The sequence below is a fragment of the Polypterus senegalus genome, chromosome 1, assembly GCF_016835505.1.
Source record: "Polypterus senegalus isolate Bchr_013 chromosome 1, ASM1683550v1, whole genome shotgun sequence".
NCBI classification, from domain to species: Eukaryota; Metazoa; Chordata; class Cladistia; order Polypteriformes; family Polypteridae; genus Polypterus; species Polypterus senegalus.
Genome location: NC_053154.1, coordinates 69,662,280 through 69,682,897, shown reverse-complemented (window position 1 = coordinate 69,682,897; position 20,618 = coordinate 69,662,280). Strand labels below are relative to the sequence as shown.

Below are 20,618 nucleotides of genomic sequence, written 5' to 3'. Positions count from 1 at the left end.
TAACCAGTTTCAGATAAACTTCAGATAAACAGAAAACAAGATAAACTTGATCTTAACAGGAGATGACACTTACTTCAGGTCCCAGATGTGCAAGTTCATTTCTAAGGTAGTTTCTGCTTTACATACAATATTTGTCTTAATGGTAATGTTTAGGTAGACTTGGAACATACTCCCTAGATGCAAATACTGCATCTGTCAATCTATTTCACCTAATAAAGAATACCCTTGATCCAATGCATTTTGCTGAAATTTTTTATAAAATGTGGAAATGCATTGCAACTATCTCAGCAATCTCCTAACTAGGACTAGAAATACTCATTACAAGGAAACAGATATTTTTAAACACAATTTCAGTAATATGACTGAACACATCAAACATTATGTTAACAGTGAGTCCTCCTTCCATCTTCAGCTTAATTACTGGGACAATCAATACTGTAAATATCCTCTCAAAGAACTTGCATCTCTTTTAGAGCATTCCTATATTAAATGCATTATTATATATATTATATATTATATATACTTCCAGTTCTCTTACTGGGTTGCAAATGTTCATACAATAAAATATTAAATTGGCAGAAGTTCGCGAAACTATTCCTGCTTGCATAGCCATGTAAAGGATATGTTGTTTTAAAGCTTATTTTTATGCTTTACTCTGTGCTCCAGCCAAAATTTATTGTCAATTTACTAAAGATATGAAGCCAGTGTTAGACACAAATTAAGGAAGAGAAGTTCTTATCTATTGACCCTATGCATTATAATCACCTGCCTGTATTTCAGTATTCCTTAAGCTAAGCAGTATTCAATCTTTGGAAGTCAGAACAGATCATGATATTTAAAGATCTGTCTATTGATTAGATATTTGCATCTTTTGAGCTATAATTATTTAAATGTAATACAGTGACACAATTTTTATTGCATATATGAATTTGAAACTAAAAGCAAGCTATTGCACCTCCCTCATCTTTCCTCTCTGTATATCCTTTAGACAATTTGGATGGAGATTCTGACATCATTTCCAGAGTACACAGCAAAAAAAAGTTCAAGGAATCTTAAAGAATGTACCTCTTAATGATTTTAAGGAAAAATGTGAAAGGATTCTCTTAATTAAGATGAAAAATGCAACAGAATTCATCCATTAATACATGACCAACCTTGCTGTAACTCAACAAACAATTTTCACTGTTCACTCATAAAATTATTAGTATTGTATCCATGGCAAGATCCAACCTGTGAATAATGTCATCAAGCACCTGCATTGATTTGTCACATGTTTTGGAAATGTCCTACATTTAAATACTTTTGAGTCCAAAGGGGACTGGGCAGTCTCATGGTCTGGAATCCCTGCAGATTTTATTTTTTTCTCCAGCTGTCTGGAGTTTTTTTTTTTTTTTTTTGTCCTCGCTGGCCATCGGATATTACTCTTATTCTATGTTAATGTTGACTTATTTTCTTACTGTATCTTTTATTTTTCTATTCTTCATTATGTAAAGCATTTTGAGCTACATTTTTTGTATGAAAATGCACTATATAAATAAATGTTGTTGAGCAAAAATACTTTTACTTCTCTCAAACAGCCTTAGATTTTACTCACTTTCACAGGAATATATGGAGCAATACCAGGAATAAAAGTGTGACAAAAAACTGGTTTTAATATCCTATTCCACACTACGTAAATGAGGATTATTTTGCTCAACTGAAAATCTACATTCATATGTAACTCTAATTTGAAAAAAAATCTAAATCTCTTTATGAGGATCTGCTCAGAACTCATTAGTGTAACTCTAAAGTAAACATAACAGGCCTGTGCTTAATCTGTTTCTTATTTGCTGCTGTAAAATATATAAAGAACTGTTTTATAAATGTCTCTGCAGTCTTTCTTTTCATTGGGTAGGGGTTGAATGCTGCATTTCACGAAGTGTCTTCATAATATAGTAGATTGTGCTCACTATGTCATTTTTCATTTGATTGGGTTGTGTTCTAATGTAAGGTTTTTGTTTCTAAAATAATAGTAATGTCAGAGAAGTAAGCAAGTTTTCATAACCACATATGTAACATGCACTTATTTTAGCTAAATGATAAATGGCTACTGATACACAAACACTAATTAAACTATTTTGTATGTACAGTTAGTCGTGAACTTACAACCTATGCCTGTTACGATCATTCGTCTTATGACCGCTACTGATTCTCACTGGCAAATGACAGTTTTCGCCATACCAGCTCTGAATGCCGTAACTCATTTATCTCGATATCAGTTTATTCCATGCAGTGATTTCAACTTGGTTCAGTTACATTTGTCTTAAAATTACAGGAATAAAGGCAAAGTCTCGTACCACAAAAATGAAGCTGATCAAGCAGTACGAGGAAGGAAAGAAAGCAAAGGCAATCCCATGTGACTTTAAGTTACCGCATTGTAACCGGTGTTCGCTGTGCATGCTACACTGCTACGCTCTGGCTTTGAATCTAGTTAACCTTTGAGGTTACTTTGTTGTGTCTCACAATGTGCCGGTTCATGGTAACGCAACCACACTGAACTCCTTTATCTGTTAATGTTTACTATTTAACAGGCTGAAACATTAAAACAGAAAGCATACGAGTATTTAAATTCTGCTGGTACAATTCCTCCTCTCACATTTAACACAATGAACACTAGGAGAGGCTCACACACTAATGATGTAACATAACACAAAGAAAAAATTTGTGAAGCTGTTAAAGGATCAGCATACCCATGCCAAGCAACAGTAATAATAAAACAAAAAAAAAAGTTCACAAAGAGAGATAGAAAACCTACACAAAATGCTAAGAATGTTGAATGAAAAATGGCTATAAAAAAACAATATGACTTGTGGGACATATACAGTACTATACATACTGTCAGGTTTAAATACATATACCGGTCCATCAGAGGCAAACGTGGTCATAAATCGATGCTTCACTCACTCAGAATATGGAACCAATGTAGGAAGCATTTTAAGATAGAGAATCTTTTAATCGGTAGCACCTCTGCAGGAGAACCACCTTTTTCAACCCTCACAAACATATGCAGTTTTTAATTACATTCTAAATTTAACTTTCCAGCAACACATTTATTTTACTATCTTCAAGTTAGTTTCAAATTTGTTAAACAAAACCTGCCCAATTTTCTTCACCTCCCAACTCCCTCTATACTGGAAAATATATTGATCAGTTTCAAGGACTTAGAAAGCATCTTCACCATTTTACAGTCCCTCCCCTTCAATGATCTAAGAGGACAATGGGAAAAGGATCTCTCACTGAACATATCAGAAAAGGAGTGGAAGGTAGCAATGCAGAGAATTCACTCGAGCTCCATACGCGCAAAGCATACAATTATTCAATTCAAAATTATATATCAAGCACATCTGTCTCACTTAAAATTGTCCAAAATGTTTCCAGGGCAAGATCCAACCTGCGAACGCTGCAATCAAGTTCTAGCCTCACTGGGTCACATGTTTTGGGCCTGAAACAAATTAACATCATTCTGGACCAAAATTTTTAAATGCCTTTCAGACAGCCTTGGTGTCACAATCCCTCCTAACCCATTAACAGCTGTGTTTGGTGTTCTTCCAGATGGGCTTAAGGTGGAGAGGACAAACAGACTGTAATTGCCTTTACTACACTATTGGCACACAGACTTATCTTGTTCAACTGGAAGAGTCCTAACTCTCCCCTTTTAAGTCAGCCGGTAACTGATGTTATATACTATTTGAAATTGGAAAAAATACAATTCTCACTTAGAGAATCTGTGCAGAAATTTTTCAAAACCTGGCAGGATCTAATCAATAACATTTTAGAATAAGCTTTTAAAGCACTGAGGAAGCAGATTCTCTCCCCATTTTCTTTTTTTTCTTTTTCTTCTCCATTTATCTATATTCACTTATTAATTTATCTATTTACTTATTTTTACTAGATTTAAGTTTTATTCTGCTGTCCATGCTCTCTTTCTCAGGGGTGGGGGTTGATTTGTTTTTCAATCCTATTTTTGTAAAATTGATCTATTTGTATGGAATGTTGTGTGATTTCAATAAAATCAATAAAATAAAAAAAAAAAATACTATATATGCTTTCTTGGTATATTTAAATGCTAATTAATTTTGTGAGACATTGACAAAATATATGCTTGAAAATGGAAAATAAAACACCTTAATATTTTATATTTAGCTGATGACATACGACAGTCTGGCTTGCTGAAGTAGAAGACAAAGTCTACAGTCTTTATGGTTGAAAAAACTTTGTAGGTAAGTCTACAATTCTCATTGTGAACAATAAAGTACGCTAAAAAGCCTGTGTTATGAATATCAGAGGACACAGAACAAAGGTTAAAAAAATAAAAATAAAATAAAGAAAAAACTAATCTAAAAGCATTCAAGTTTGAAAGACTACTGGCCTGAAAACTACAAAGAAACTGAAACAGAAAAAAAAGATCTTAAAATATCTTAAATTCCCAATCACAGTGCACCGTTTTATCTGCAAATCACACTTGGGCTCCAATTCAAGCCTATGAAGAAAGACAGCCAAAGAGAGATGTGCAGTGCAAAGAGTCCTGGAAAAGAATTAGTCTTGCCGCTAGAAATGCTTGAAAGATACATCAGTTAACTTATTAAACGAATAACAATGTCCTGGGTTTGAATCCTGGGCTCTATTGTAAAGAATTTGCAAATGTCACTGAGGGGTTATCTATTGTCACTCTCGTTTTATTTTTTCTTCCCAAAGACATGCATGGTACATTTACTGAACACTTTAAATTGGCCTGGTGGGTAGTATGACAGTATTCTGAAATGGGAAAGGCACACCAAGCTAGTTAGCTAATAAACATGACAAGGACGTCTTTGGGTTAGAGAACCAAAATGAAAACACTCAGAAAAATACCCATGCTGACACAGGAAGAACTTGCAAGTTCAGAGACTGGGCCAACATTCCAGTTCAATGCATAGAAGTTGTAAAGAAGCAGTGCTAACCAAAACAGTACCATAGTTATTTAAATATTGTCAAAAAGGTACTTTAGTGGCACAGAATTCTATTCTGCTTCCAAATACTGTACAATACTTATCTGTGCAACTGCTAACAAATTTCTGATTAAAATGCAAAAGTTTAAAAAAGCATAAACAATAGGTCCTACAATTTTGCACTTAGTTTTAGCAAACAATAATGACATATCTTTATCAGTGTTAGAACTCTCACCTTGAAACGGCGATCATATTTAACAACAACGTCTGCAAAGTCAATGCGCTCCCGTCTCCCAACAAACTGACGAATCTCAGGATGGTTATCCATTCCAATGTAGTCTCCCATGAAGTTGCGATTAATACTGTTTCTACGACGCTCCTTCTGGTTGAGGACAATATCTGAGGCTACAGGTGAAACAGCAGAGTTACAATTTTAAAATTAGGAGGATTTGTGTAGTGTACTTTATTATTGTAAAATAGGAGAATCAAAAGAAAAAGAAAAAAATTCTTAATGCAGGCTATACTTAAAATATACAAAACTATACATTCTCTCTAAATAATTACATGCTTTACATGCATGCAGCATAAAAATTTAACTGAATAACTCAACTGCAGAGCAGACCTGTTTCTGGGCTCTAAGAGGTTTGATCATCTACACTAAAACCCAGTTTCTCTCTCTCTTGCTTGTCAGGGTTCTTCCACTAACAACTTACCTTCTTCCCTCATACGTATATATTTACGGACTGCGGTGTGTTTCCTCCAGGCTTTCTGAATGACCCGGGCGTACCCATTATACTTCCTTTCTCGCATTTCCTCTAACAGGAACAACTGATGGAAAATCAAATTGAAAACATAATTATTAGATATGCAAAATAAATATTTCATAAATTCAGGTTTTGGAGATCAACCTATTAAATTGGAATTAGGCAGGCTCTACCAAAAGATTTTAGCTTAAAAAATGCTGGTTAAGGGACAGATCACTAACATGAGTGGTAATGAATGGCAGACAGTATGGTGTAGTGGTGAAGGCTTTGAACTTCAAACCCTGAGGCACTACTGACACTGTGTGACCATGAGCAAGTCACTTGACCTGCCTATGCTCTAATTGGAAAATCAAAGGAAATGTAATCAATTGTATGATAAATGTTGTGAGTCACCTTGAATAAAGGCATCAGCCAAATAAGTAAATTTAAAATGAGACTGGCAAGTACTACATGAGATTATTGTGAGTCTGCTTTGAAGACGGAGCATTACAAAAGACAGAAAAAATAAACAAATCATTAAGGAAAATAAAAAGTTTATTATATTTACCCTGATATCATAAACATACACACTTCCTAAGTGAGTTCAAGATGCTTGCCCTGATAAAAAAAATAGTCCAACACCACGTAAACATTTTTCAGATTATGAAAACTATCTGTTTTCAGACCTTCTAAATTCAAATCAAGATCATGTGAGGCAACATATGCACCCAAACTTAGACATACTAGGCCAGTTTAATGTTGTGAATTAAACAAACATCCACATCTTTACGATCTGGTAGGAAAACCAGACTACACAGGAAGAATGTGTAAACTCTCAAGTAATAGTGTCTGGGTGTTTCAAACTCTGGAGCTCCGAAGTAGCAGAACTACTTATTATGCAACCACAATGCTCCGCCATGAAAATTAGTGAATGCAAAATGTAAACATTGTAGCAAATATTGCCTCTGTATATTTGTATGCATTTTGCTCAGTAAATGAAAAGATTTATTTTAAAAAAAAGATGCTGAGAAGGCTCAATTTAAACTAACAAATGTGCAAAATAATTCTATCCCATCATTTCTAACAGAGTGTTTAATTCAACACTGACAAACAAATTTCATACACTTTTAACTACATCAGTCTGATAACAAAATAATTTTACACATTCATTTTGGTAAGGAATTTATCTTAACAAATCAAAATTATACTGAAATAAAAATCTGGGAAAACTATTTCTATAGACTTAAATGCCCATTCCTTAATGAAATAACCATTATTTCACTCACAGATTCAGGGGCTTTTATAAAAATCTTTGACTTGCCCAGCTGGTACTGGTCACTCTCCATATTTACAGACCGTAACAGATGAAGGACCCCTTCACGTTCCTCTCCTCGCCAGCATGGCCATGTCTCACGAGTCAAAATGGCATACCTGAAAAGAGGTTTAATCAGTTGTTATACTGCTACATTCAGGTATACAAAAAATATAATATTAAATGTAAATCTTAATATAGTAACACATTTATAAAGAAATGATCAACCTGCACTGTAACCCTTATTGATAAAGACAAACACAATGAAACAAGTTATCAAAAGCACCTTGTGTTACTAATTAATACTGTCTGAGCATTTCTCTTAAAATTAAAAACTAGTGAATAAAAAGCCAACTGTTCATTTGCTAATTTGTATTGTCACTGTTGAAATCCTTAGAAAGTTTTCTATTAATTATTCACAAACAACATACTGATTGCAGTTTGTTTGTTCAAAAATGAAAACCCTGAAATCACTGTTAGGCACTTAAACTGAAACACAGTAATGCAAACAGTATGATCTGTTGTTTCAAATCATTGCTTGAACTCCAATGCCCATTTATCCATACATTACAATACCATTGGTCACATGTAAAAGAATATAATAAAGGAAAAAATATGAGTTGATGAAAATGATGAAGGCTCAACAGCTAAACTGTGTTTCTAATTATTTTTAGGATGGAATTCATTTTTTAATCTTTATCTTTATATAGACGCACACTGATGTATCCGTCAGTTATTTACATTTACTCGTTTTTTTTAATTTAAACTTTTACTGAATTTATTTCAAGTCAAACTTAACACTACTAGATTCAATTCAACCCCCACCCATGAGAAAGGCCAACAGTCACAGTAAAACTTTTGAGAGCAGTATCTCCCCAAAACAAGTGTTTATTCTAAAATATATTTAAAAACCTGGCAGGGTCTAATCAATAAATTTTGAACAGATCCTCTATGAGAGAATTAGATTTTTTTTTTCCAATTTCAAATAGTATATAACATCAGTTACCCACTGACTTGACAGAGGTGGGTTAGGATTCTTCCAGTTGAGCAAGACAAGTATACGTGCTGTGAGGGACAGCCGACATTTCAGCCCGGACAGGATGTCCCTCAACTGGGGAAAACAGCCTCTAAAGGACACTACATCCCCCGGAACGCTGGATGGCAGCTCCCCTGGATAGAAATGGCTCCTCGGATTCCCGCAGGGTAGCATGGGACATGGAGTCCGTCTCTTCAGCCCTGTTGAGTACCGTGGGTGCCGCCAGGGGGAGCTCACCAAGAACCCGGGGACTTTTATGATTACGCCACCCCGGAAGTACTTTGGGGTCACGTGGACGGAAGTCCACAGTACTTCTGGGGCACCAGAGGAAGGAAGATGTGAAGTTGACCCAGAGAAGAAATGTTTCCAGGTCATGGACTATAAAAGAACTTTGAGAACTCCCAGACGACGAGCCGGAGGTTGGAGGAAGTGCGACAGAGCTGCTGGGAGAAGTGGAGGATTGATTGTTTATTGAATTATTGTATGGTAGTGTGGATTAGTGGTGCTTGGTGCACATTATTATTATAATAATAATTATTGGACTTTTACCGGGTGTTTGACGTGGTACCTAAGGGTTCAAGGGAGCAATAGTGCCCCCAACTGTCACAGTGCTAATAGTGAATTAAAGGCAATTACAGTTTGTTTGTCCTTCTACACTTTAAGTCCATCTGGAAGTACACCAAACAAAGCTATTAATAGATTATGAGTGATTGTGGCACCAAGGCAGTCTGATAAGCATTTAAAAATGTTTGTCCAGAATGATGTTAATTTGGTACACACTCTAAACATGTGGCCTTGTGAAGCTGGAGCTTGATTGCAATATTCGTAGGTTGGATATTGCCCTGGAACCATTTTGGACAATTTTAAAGGAGATAGATGTGCTTGATAAAAATTTTTTATGATGAATAATGGAGCTCGAGTGCATTCTGTGCATGGCTGCCTTCCACTCCATTTCTGAAATGTTGAGTAAGAGATTAATTTCCCACAGTACTTTGGGATCTTTAAAGGAAGGGACTTTAAAATAGTTTTATATATTATGGATATGCTGTCTTCAAGACTGATCAATATCTCTTTAGGAACAAAAATAGGTGGGAGGCGAGGAAATTTCGGCAGATTTTGTTTAGCAAAGTTTCTAACTTGGAGATAGTGGAAAAATTGTGTTGATGGGAAATTAAATTTAGAGTGTAAATGTTCATAGGATTCAAAGACATTTATATACAAATCTCTAAATGATTTAATCTAAACATTATTTTATAATAATAATAATAATTAAAAAAATGATTTTTTCCAAACATTAAAAACTAAGTTTGAGAGGGTGGAAAAAGGTGGTTATGTAGAAGTGCCACAAATAAAATATTCTCTAACTTGAAGAGTTTCCTACATTGGTTCCATATTCTTAGTGAATGAAAGACAATTGGGTTGTTAGTATATTGATGATAACTTCTATTTACTGGTGTACAAAGCAAGGAATACAAAGAGGTAATGCAGAATTGAATTTCTATTGCAGACCAAGCTAGTGTGTGTTCATCTCTTTGTGTCAATGTCCAGGTTTTTATGGCTTGTATGTTCCAAGTACAGTAATAAAACTGAAAATTAGGTAGAGCCATGCCACCTTCTAGTTTAGGTCATTGTAGGGTCGTCTGTTTGATGCGTGGATATTTCAAATTCCACATAAATGTGGTTATGACTGATTGTTAATGTATATGGAGATGTTTTGAAATAGAAACAGAAGCTTTGAGAGAATATTCATCTTCATAGTGTTAATTCTTCCTGCTAAAGTAAGATGGAGGGTAGACCATCTATACACATCTGGCTTAATTTATTCCATGTAAACAACAAAAGTTTGTTGAAAAAAAGCTTTATATTTACTTGTGATGTTTACCCAAAGAAATTATTTGTTTAAAGCCTTTACCCAAGGCGACTTACAACATCTGAGATACAGTTGGTGGCATTTACTTTGTTTTTTCAACTGGAGCACAGGGAATTGTGATCAGTAGCGAGTGTATGAAGTCCAAATCCTTAACCATTATGACACACTGTTAAGTCTCTTTTGAATAAGATATTAATATGCTATAAGTCCTATTTTTGATAGAGTACTTTTAAAAGATAACACTGAATAATAATCAGAAATAATCAGATACTGTTAATATTTAAGATGCATGACTGCAAAAGTGACCCATCTTACAACTAACTTGTAACACCCTTATGAAAAAAGTTAAACCTCTGTAAGAACTTCCTGAAGATCCGTCGAAAAGCATAACCAGCTCGCCGCACACGGATATTCTCTCGAAGCCCCAAATATTCCACCTGATGCTTGACACGACTCTCCTCCCAGTCTCTGGATTTCTTTGTTTCATTGGGTTTAATGCAACGGATGTAATGAGGAGTGCATTTCATGAGAGTATTGACTAGGTCATTTGCCTGTTTCTGTGTAAGAAAAAAAAATCAAAAATGAAAACATATTATCTACATTTCCCTGTTTCAAACAAAACTTTGCAATTAATAATTTTCAATTATTTAATAAATTCAAAAATTATTTCAATGAGAAATATTGTCTCTGCAGTTTGGACAAATTGCCTGAATCAAACATTAAAATTGAACTATAAAGAATAAAAAAGGACATTTCCTTTTATTGCTTCAAAAAGGGAATTGTTAAATTGTCAAATATGAGCAGTTTAGCAGTTTACAAACATGATTAAAACAAAACCACTTTGACACATCACTTAACAGCCACACCCATGCTTTTATAGCTTTTAAAAGTGTCATTGTTTTTTGTTATGATAATTTTTATAAGCAGTTATAACTCATAGCTTTGTATTTATTTGTTATTTACAGGCTATCCTTTGCAGTAAAGCTTCTTTAAATATACATTTTACATTATATTTTTAAATTAAAAAAAATTTCAACTTATTTAAATGGAAGACATAGTTTATACTTCTACACATTCTATAGCAGTGATGGCGAACCATTTAGAAACCAAGTGCCCAAACTGCAATCCAAAACCCACTTATTTATCGCAAAGTGCCAACATGGCAATTTAACCTGAATACCACCTAAAACTGAACACCAGCATAACCAAGGAGCTGGTGGTGGATTTTAGGAGGCCCAGGCCCCTCTTGGACCCCGTGATCATCAGAGGCGAGTGTGTGCAGAGGTTACAGACCTATAAATACCTGGGAGTGCAGCTGGATGATAAATTGGACTGAACTGCCAATACTGATGCTCTGTCTGTCTATCTACTGAGCTTTTAGTTTAGAAAAGCTACTCATACATTAATGTCTTTTGTCTTAAAAGAAAAACATAATAGCGGAGCTTTCAATGATACAAACAACTTTTTGTTGAAAGGTAAAAGTTTGCATTCGGTATGCTTTTGAACAATTAATGTGCTTTTTGCGGTTGTATGCATGCTGATAATTTGTCTAACCTTGGCTCATACTTTGTAAGCTTGAGAGCAACACATGCAGCACTCAGGTCATCTGTTAGTCTGTTTCTGGTGTCAGATTTGATTTAATGCAAAGCTGAAAACAGCTGCGCACAAGCATAAGATGTTCCAAACAAAGTAAGGAAAGCAATCTCAAGTGCCTTCATTGACTTAAGATTATTTGGCAGAGAATTCCACACTTTAAGAATTTCATTTTCATAACTAACTGTGCTGTCCTTTGTCATCCCTTCGATCCTCTCAAGTGTTTCACGCAGGTCTTCCCTATTAAGCTCCACCCCCAAAGCTTCCATTATATATTACGGGGTCGTGGATCAGGTGTGGCGATTAGCAACTCCCGGCAATAATTACAGATGCAGACGACTCCTCACCTGTGAGCTTAAGCGAGGACTGCCCGCATCACAAAGCTCCCGGAAACCGCTCCGGCCACTCTACCATAACCCTTTAAGCCGCGAGTGCGGCAATTATCTGTTAAAACTGGCCTCTTCAATTTTGAGCTGTGGACCCGCTATACCACATCCCCTCCAACCCCACCACGGGAATCACAGACTCAAAAGGCTGCAGTCCGTGCCGCACCCTCAAGCAGCATGTGTGCCGCCCGCCTTACCCCAGACAGGAGAGGAAGGAAGTGCTCCCATTGGGCTGCTGGGCAGAGGGGCGGGTGATGTGAGAAAAGTCCTCCGGCGGCGCGGAGCAGCCCGGCCCCGCATTCCTCTGGCTTTATAGCAACGAACTCTGTGCTCGGGCGACGGCGCGCGTGCCCACTGAGAGGGCTTCGAGTGCCCCCTTTGGCACGCGTGCCATAGGTTTGCCACCACTGCTCTATAGGATACTGTTGGCAGTGAAGTGATTTGCATTATTTAAATAAAAAGTTGCTTTACTTGCTTAAAGGTAACAAAATTGCTGTATATGCATAACATACCTTGACTTGCACTACTGTATACATTTTATATGACCTACCATCCTATTAACCTTTTTAATTTTTTTCTATATACTGCCCAGAGGTGGACAGGTTTACCTCTGACTCCTTGGTCCTTCTTATACACTGTATTATAATCACTAGATCTTAATGGTTCAAACATCTCGCTCTGTCTTACTCTCTGCCCATTTAACAACCATTTCCCCAATTTGGGAGGCTGCTCCCACCATTGAATTCAATCCGGATTATTACAGAGTAACAAAATCTAGACAGGCTTCGGCTCGCATTGGTATTTTAACTTACTGTGGAAAAAGGAGCAATTAGTGATGTTACATAAGTGGCTACTCTCCCACTTTTTTTTTTTTGCTTATCTTCTCAATAATGAGTACATGTCTATGTTATACTCATCCACTCATACCCTGTCTCTCAGATTCAGCAAGGTTTCTGTTGCTATCATATCATATTTTTGTGCAGCTACATACAACACAGAATCATTGATTTTATTCTTGATACTTTTAAATGTTACTGTTTTATTTTGGCTTATTGCCTGTAGGTGTTATTTCAAAGCAACCTTAACCAATTGTATTAATACTACCATTCTTTACTTATGTGTAGTTATAAAATTGGCCTGCACTAAACTCCTGGCCTCTCTGTTCCCTACTTTAAATAATCCTTTATGATTTACCCATAAATTTGTGCCACTTCAGTTTACTGGGGATACAAATACCATCTACTCCAAATTTCACCCAAATGTCCAATAAAACCTATATATTCTACACTAAGAAACATGCCACTTGTTAAACCTTCTAATTTCGGTGTGACCTGGACTGGCAATAGGCACAGACAGAACTCCTGGTAACATCTCTTTATCATTTCTGTTCCTCAGCTTTAAATATGTCCAGCACAACCAGGAGACTATCGTTAAAAATGTCATATGTTGCCATGTGGATAATAACAAAATGGATCAGCCTCAAGCTCTACCCAGTAACATATTCATCTGTCCAGATAAGTCACCAACCTGTGCACGAGGAAGGCAACACGCCATATTATAATTCTGTCCCTGAAGCCAACCCAAGTCTCAATTATCTTGATAATTGCGTTCCTCCGCTATCTTTACTTCCCTCTATCTGGGGATTGGATTTGAGACGACCCCCACCTACCATCTCATTATCAGCATTAGCCCTAAATACATGATGTCCTGAAAACATTTGGGCACTTTCACCTTTGGGGTTGAAGCCCTTTTAATTACATGGAACTATGACTTATCTGTCTTGATCTGTCTGGCTCTGCAGTCATCTCTTGTATCATTATTTGCCTAAATAAAACCTGGGCATATTCATTCAATTATAAAATATGCCACAGGCAGTTACTTCCCCCTCTAGATCAGCAACCATGAGCATTAAGTGCTGAATTACCCAGTATCCCCTTCACATAAAGGCCATCTGAACGTATACCCCCTGAAAGCAAGTCCCTGAAAAATCCATCATCATACAGAAATGTATGGGCCTAACTGTTAAAACTGATTGTATATTTTCTTACGTTTAAGCACATGCCCGGACTGCTTGGGTTCATTTTTGGTTTTCTTAATACGGTATTTTAATTTATACTGCATATTTTACTTAATTACATAGCTTTGGTAACTTGTCTTCTGTTATTGTTGTCATTGCAATGTTAATTTATCCGCAAAGAGCACAGAAATGGCAAAGGGCATGAAACCAAATGATCTTTAGAATGCTTGTTAAGATAGAAAATATCAGTGTCATTCCCTCCATTACTTGTGTAATGTGATAAGAACTATTTTTGATTTCATGTTCAGAAATGCTACCCCATTTGCAAGGCAGGCAATAAAAAAGGAAAGAAAAACAGGATTGTGTCTGTGCACCTTTTGTATATTTTAGAACTCTTCTGCTATATTGTTAGAATGTCTGTTAAAACTTGCCTAAGAAATCAAACTTTCGTTAGTTGTACTTGTAATTACTGGGAATTCAGATTGTGGCAGAAAACTGTGCTCTGGCAAAGTTATTTTCTAAACCTATGATACATACCTGTTACTGTATTAGTTTGTAATCAGCTTGGATATCTGTGTAAACACATACATGGTTGATAGTGGCTGCTACTCCCTACTTTTTTTTCCCCCCTACTTTTTTATCTAAAAGGCGTCTAACTATGCATCATATGATTTATTACCCAGTAAAAGCAATTGCTTAAATTCTGTGTGTGTGTTTTTCAGTTTTCATGTTATTATGGTTTTAAAAAGGACTCTTATTCTTATACATCAGTTGTCGATTTCTTTTAAAAGGTAAATACCATTCAAAAATCAATTTACATCTTTTTTATTTTCTTTATAATTTTGGTTGGACTCTGAGTAACAAATAAAAATGAAGTTCTGTAGTATGGCAATAGTTTATTCTCCTTAACTACAATAAAACAAGATTAATATCTATAAAATAACTTGCTTGTGTAACATATGAACAGATCCAAGTTTGAATCTTGTGTCTGTCTTTAGTTTCTCTGAAGTTTGCATATTCTTTCTAAGTCTAAACGGGATTTTTTTATCTCCAAATGCTCAGTTTTTCGCGCCACATCCCCAAAGGCAAAACTATTTGTTCAATTCATATATCTCAAAATATGCAAAGTGTGAATGTGGGTATGTCATAGATCAGCATTGCAATGAACCTGCACTCTGGGCTGGTTGATATCTTGTGCCCAACTCTGCAGGAATAGACTAGTCTAGCTCCTGAATTGGATCTTGTAGGGTTGAAAATATAATATTTGCAATTTTTGTGTGCGCCAATTCTTTTTCAAAGATACATGAGCAAAGAAAACATAAGGAAATACAGAAAAACAGCATTGCTATCAACTTAACAGTTCTAAAAAGTTTGAATTAACAAACAAAATAATCTATAGAAATAATGTAACAAAATGCCTTTCTAAAAAGATAAGTTTTTAGGTTTCGTTTAAAAGCATCAGTCGACTGTGGGGCTCTCAGGTAATCAGGGAGAGAATTCCACAGCCTCGGCGCCACCGAAGAAAAGGCCTTTAAATGAATTTCTATGTTTTGAAAACCACAAAAGAAGTATAATTAAATGTATGTATCTTATTAAATAAATATGTAAAATAAAGCTACCTAAAAACAAAACACTGCTTTCACTAAATATATGTTTACTCACTCTGTGCCAACTCAACTCTAAAGTCACTTACTTTGATCTTGCTGCTGGCTGTGGTGGGACGCCCTTTCTTCTCTGCATTAAGGTTCTCTGGAAATAGATCCTTAATAAAGCAGCTAAACAAAGAAGTAAGAGTATTTATAACATTTTTAATTTATTGGTCAACTTGCTTCTGTTTAGAGAGCTATTAGGTTTAAATTTCTTTTCACAGGATCATTTCTAACGGTCATCCTAATTTCATTCTGCTTTAGGGATAAAAATAAAACTATGTATAAAGCCTTCTTAGATCTGAAAATACTCTCTGCATTCTTATAACCTTCAGAAAAAAATATAACTTAGAAACAGATTTCAGAAAGTCTACACTTAACAAGCAAAAAAAAAAAAAAAGGTAAAAAATCTATTACACCAGGATTCAGGATTAAGATGGTGAAACAGGTGTCAATAGTTTGACAACAGTAGTAATAACGTCCCTTAATTTCATTTCCTTTTTATTAGTTATATGTGTGGGTCAAAAAATAAAAAGTGTTGATATAGAGCTGGTGTATAACTTAAAAATCACAAAAAGCACAAATACAAACACAAATAGTAAAACCCAGGCAGTCATGTTTAGTCTTGACTCCCACATCCCCAGGATCAAATGATGCCAGGCATGTCACTTGTGTCAAGGCTTGCCATTAAATGGATTTATGGAGGCTTCTGCTTTCACTGCAATATTCAGACATAAAACAATCTGCAGGCCAAAAGGCATAATTTCTTCCGCTGCTAGTCCTATGCTAAAGCCTGCAAAACCCTTGTGCATATTTATCAATGATACATTTAAAATTTTTCAGAAGCAAGGGTAATAATATAGCAGTCCTAATGCACATTTTGCACATTCAGAAGCAAGGGTAATAATATAGCAGTCCTAATGCACATTTTGCACAATCATGTACCAGTGCTAGAGTTACTTTCTAGGAAAAATCTTTACACAGCTGAATTACATCTTTCTTGTTGAGCACACTAACTTCTGGATGGACAGGTTCTATTCTCAGCACAATAAGTCATTGAATAGTCCCTTTTTGTGATCTTAGTACACATTTTCCATTCAACACACCACAAAATAAATAAAGCAACAGACCATGGCCTAGATAATTCAATTATCATTCCATATAGTTTTTTAACTAAGTTAATATGTAAGCATAATTTTGCTCTTTTATAACATAATACAGTAAAACCTTGGATTGCGAGTAACTTGGTCTGCGAGTGTTTTGCAAGACAAGCTAAAATTTGTAATAAATTTTAACATGATAAATGAGTGAGGTCTTGCAATACGAGTAGTACGTATACGGCAAGCGTCATGTGATCACAACTGAGCTGATGGTTCTTCTTTCTATCTCGCTAAAGAATTGTGGGTAATCGTCTTCCATTCTCAGTCTCAGTTGGCATGCCTCACTCATATAAATCAACATCTGTATGAGTGTATACTGTTTTCTATAGCATTGTGACCACGTGTGTGTTGTAACATGTGAGTCCCTGTCTTGCACCCCAAAACATGAAGCCAAGTCTCAGTACTTTAGCAACACTAGCTTTACTCAGCTTGAAACTGGAACAGCACGGTTATTTATTGTAGTGGGTTCTGCCACTCTCCTATACACAGACACAGCAGTCAGACAGGGTCATGGCCAGGTTAGTGGCCAAGTAATATTGTGCCCTGCATTTATAATGTTCCTTGTATCACCCATCAATGGCAGGCGCTTATAGCATGTCCGCAATCTTTTCGGATTTGCTTTTACGGCCAACTGCTACAGCACTGGAAGCCTGCGGTTGCTTCGGGACCCTCTTCCGCGTGTTGTCCCGTTCTGCGGAATGGAATGGAGTTTAGAAACCTTATAGTGCATAAAGCATTTTTTTTTTGTGTCCAAGTGTAGTGACTCTTCAGGCAAAAGCAACCGTCATTGGATAGGTTCCTTGTTAAAGTCGCAAAAAAAGAAGAAGATTCCAGTGAGCCATCAGATAGCAGGGATTCCGTTAGTTAGAATAAAAGTCATCCTACACAATAGCCCTCCTCTCTCTTGTCTCCCTCATACCAGCCATGATTCTTTTTAAAGGTAAAGTGCAGGTTAATTTGTTTTATGTATTTATATGTACTTTATATTATGTATTAAGCATTTTTATATGAATAGCTTTGGGTTGTGGAATGAATCATCTGAGTTTCCATTATTTCTTATGGGGAAATTTGCTTTGATATATGAGTGCTTTGGATTACAAGCACATTTCCGGAACGAATTATGCTCGCAATCCAAGATTCCATTGTACAGTATTCTCAAATCTGCCTAATTCAATTTAGGGCTAAGAGGGTGGAGATTATCTTGAGATCACTTGGCACAAAGTGGTGAACAGGACTGACAGTAAGCAATTACAGTATCTAACAGGGAATTAAACAAATAACCGAATACCTATTTTGTTCTGTATAGAATGAGATCTGTACATTTTCTTTGAGTATTTTTGTTGCTTATTTTAAAATTACAAGAAACACTGTGTGAGACTACAATGTCAGAATAAAGGTACTCTCAAACATTAATGCAAGTTCAGTAATAGCAAGTTTAATATCCAAGTCATTTTGAAGATTTGTTGTCTACATAATTTTGTAGATGAATGGTACGCATGCAAGCTCAAGTTAAATACAAAGATTTTTTTAGTTAGTTTCCAAGTGTGTAGAATACTTACAACTCACTAGACTGCATAAGCTCTATCAGATCAGTAAACAATACATCACGGTTTCTTTCACAAAAACCATCCACATCATAAGACACCTAAAGCAGAAATAATTTTCAGTATATCTACCTCATCAACATTTATTAACCAGTTTTTAGTTAATTTACAAAATAAGTAAAAAAAAATTTCAATAAAGATATATTCAAGGAATAAAGCTAAAAGTAACAGCTGTAGAATTACATAAAAATAGAAAAAAGGAAACTATCACTCAACTCTCTTATTATACTAATTGTTTATAAATTGTGTTCTCTTATCATAATTAAGCCATTATTTAATGGGAATTTTATTTTAACCAATAGAAACAGTTAAAAGTCAAGCATTATTAAGTGATTACATATTTCAAACAGAAAAACTGAAAAAACATATTAGGCAAAAATGTACATTTTTCATTATACTTAGTTGATTATATGCTATTAGTGGTAACAGAGGCCATAAGACATCTTCAGCTATTAAAAGTACTATGTATTCTTATTTTCTAGACAACAAAATCCAGACAAAGTTATGTTAGGTGTGATAATGTGCCACGTGAAAAGCTGTCTTGTCAACTGTAAGTTTCATAAAGTCTACATATGATTCAAGTGTGATTGTGATACAGGAAGAAGAAAACATCTGTGATCATCCAAAATGTACAGATGAACAAGAGACAGACCTAGAAAATTCTCTTACACTGTAAGATTTTGATATGTGAGGTCTTATTAGGTGGATTAATGACTCATTTTGTAAAGAAATGACAAAACCCAGAATCATTAGCATTGGAGAGACAGTGAATGTAGGAAGATACTTCTGTCTGAATCAAAACAATCAAGTCCACCAACCTTTTGTAATTGTTAATTAAACAAGTGCAAGTTAATTGTCACATGTAAAGTGTGTAGCAAGAGTCTTGCTTGTCTTATATAATACTAAGGATACTATAATACATCTTTTAATCTGATATGTGGTACTTTAATGTAATTTTTGCTACAGGAAGATTTTTAAACATGCTACAAACCTCTGGTTCAACCAGTATGCATTCCTGAGGTCAAAATATAATGTGAAACACACATTCTCATGCATATATAACTTACTAACATAGAGCCTGAAGTGTGGCATTCAACAGCAGCAAAACCATAGTAGACAAAAAGGTAATGAAAAGTTGAGAATGATGAGCAATTTTCTTATAAGCAACTTTAGAAACGGTGTTGCTATATTTCTTTCATTACTAGTTGAATTTAAATTATAAAATGTTACAAGAGAATATTGACAATCAATGCACTAAAACTGCTCATGGGCCACAGCTAAATCTTAACAAAATTGGTTTCTTTTCTGTGCAAACTGTTTTCAGCAAAATCAAATTGAGAATTCCAACAAACACCAACAACACGGTTTACTATTTAGGCTCCAGAGATTTTAATTTCATTGGTTGTACTTTGTGTATATCTACCTTGCCAGCATAGTGGTGTACAATAAATCCTTTGTTCCAGTTATTGAAATGGTCATGTGTGCCAATCTGCATCTGGAGCTTTTGAATCAGTGTCTGGTCTGCGCCTTCACCTTTTGCATGCATTGTAGCACATACATCATCAAGGATGCTCATGATACCTACTGGATTCTAGAAGAATTAAAAATCAAAGTGATCATCCTGAAATCCACAAATTTTTTTCCAAAGGAGGAAAAAAATTATACACATAGATAGAAATGAACACAATAAAACAACCATTACATTGTAAGATATCTGACTTGTATATAACATTAAAAAAGCACCATATGTATTATCATACAATATATGCCATGCTTATTTTTTATTTAATGCAGAAGATACAGGGAATAGTAATTTACCAATATGAAGACACTTTTTTCAATTTACAGTAGCAGCATTTTCCTGTCCAAAATGAAAACAGTATTATAACCGCAGTTCCCATTAAACTATATACAGTATGCCTGATTTTAACACCCCAAAGATTTAAAGAGATAGTTCGAATTACAGGTAAAATTCGGTTACAATGAACTTCCAGGGACCTAAAATTATATTTTGTTGTAATGAAAATTTCATTATAATGAGATTCTGTACTTGTAGCGGTAGTGCTTTCTTTAACAAGTTCTTTAACAAAGTCTACAAGTTATGCTAACAAGAATTTTTCTCAGTATTTCCTTGCAATAATACACTTTCAGGATGCGAATTATGCCCAAATCCAATGGTTGAAGCACTGCTGTGCAATTGGGTGGGAGGAATTCAACTCGAACATTATCTAAATTTGGAAGCATGTTGTGGGCAGCACAGTTATCAATCAGAAGCCGAATAACC

At 35.3% G+C, this 20,618-nt stretch overlaps 1 protein-coding gene across 1 annotated transcript in view; it reads right to left on the bottom strand.

Moving 5' to 3' along the window:
* Nucleotides 1–20,618, bottom strand: part of myo1eb (myosin IEb) — a 115,332-nt gene that overhangs the window by 33,203 nt on the left and 61,511 nt on the right. Inside the window, exons 14-20 of the mRNA XM_039750383.1 lie at nucleotides 19,758–19,925; nucleotides 18,290–18,375; nucleotides 15,618–15,699; nucleotides 10,280–10,485; nucleotides 6,997–7,141; nucleotides 5,681–5,795; nucleotides 5,203–5,372 (exon numbers count right to left, since the gene is read on the bottom strand). Of these exons, the coding sequence (XP_039606317.1) occupies nucleotides 5,203–5,372; nucleotides 5,681–5,795; nucleotides 6,997–7,141; nucleotides 10,280–10,485; nucleotides 15,618–15,699; nucleotides 18,290–18,375; nucleotides 19,758–19,925 (972 nt within the window). The remainder of the gene's footprint in view (nucleotides 1–5,202; nucleotides 5,373–5,680; nucleotides 5,796–6,996; nucleotides 7,142–10,279; nucleotides 10,486–15,617; nucleotides 15,700–18,289; nucleotides 18,376–19,757; nucleotides 19,926–20,618) is intronic.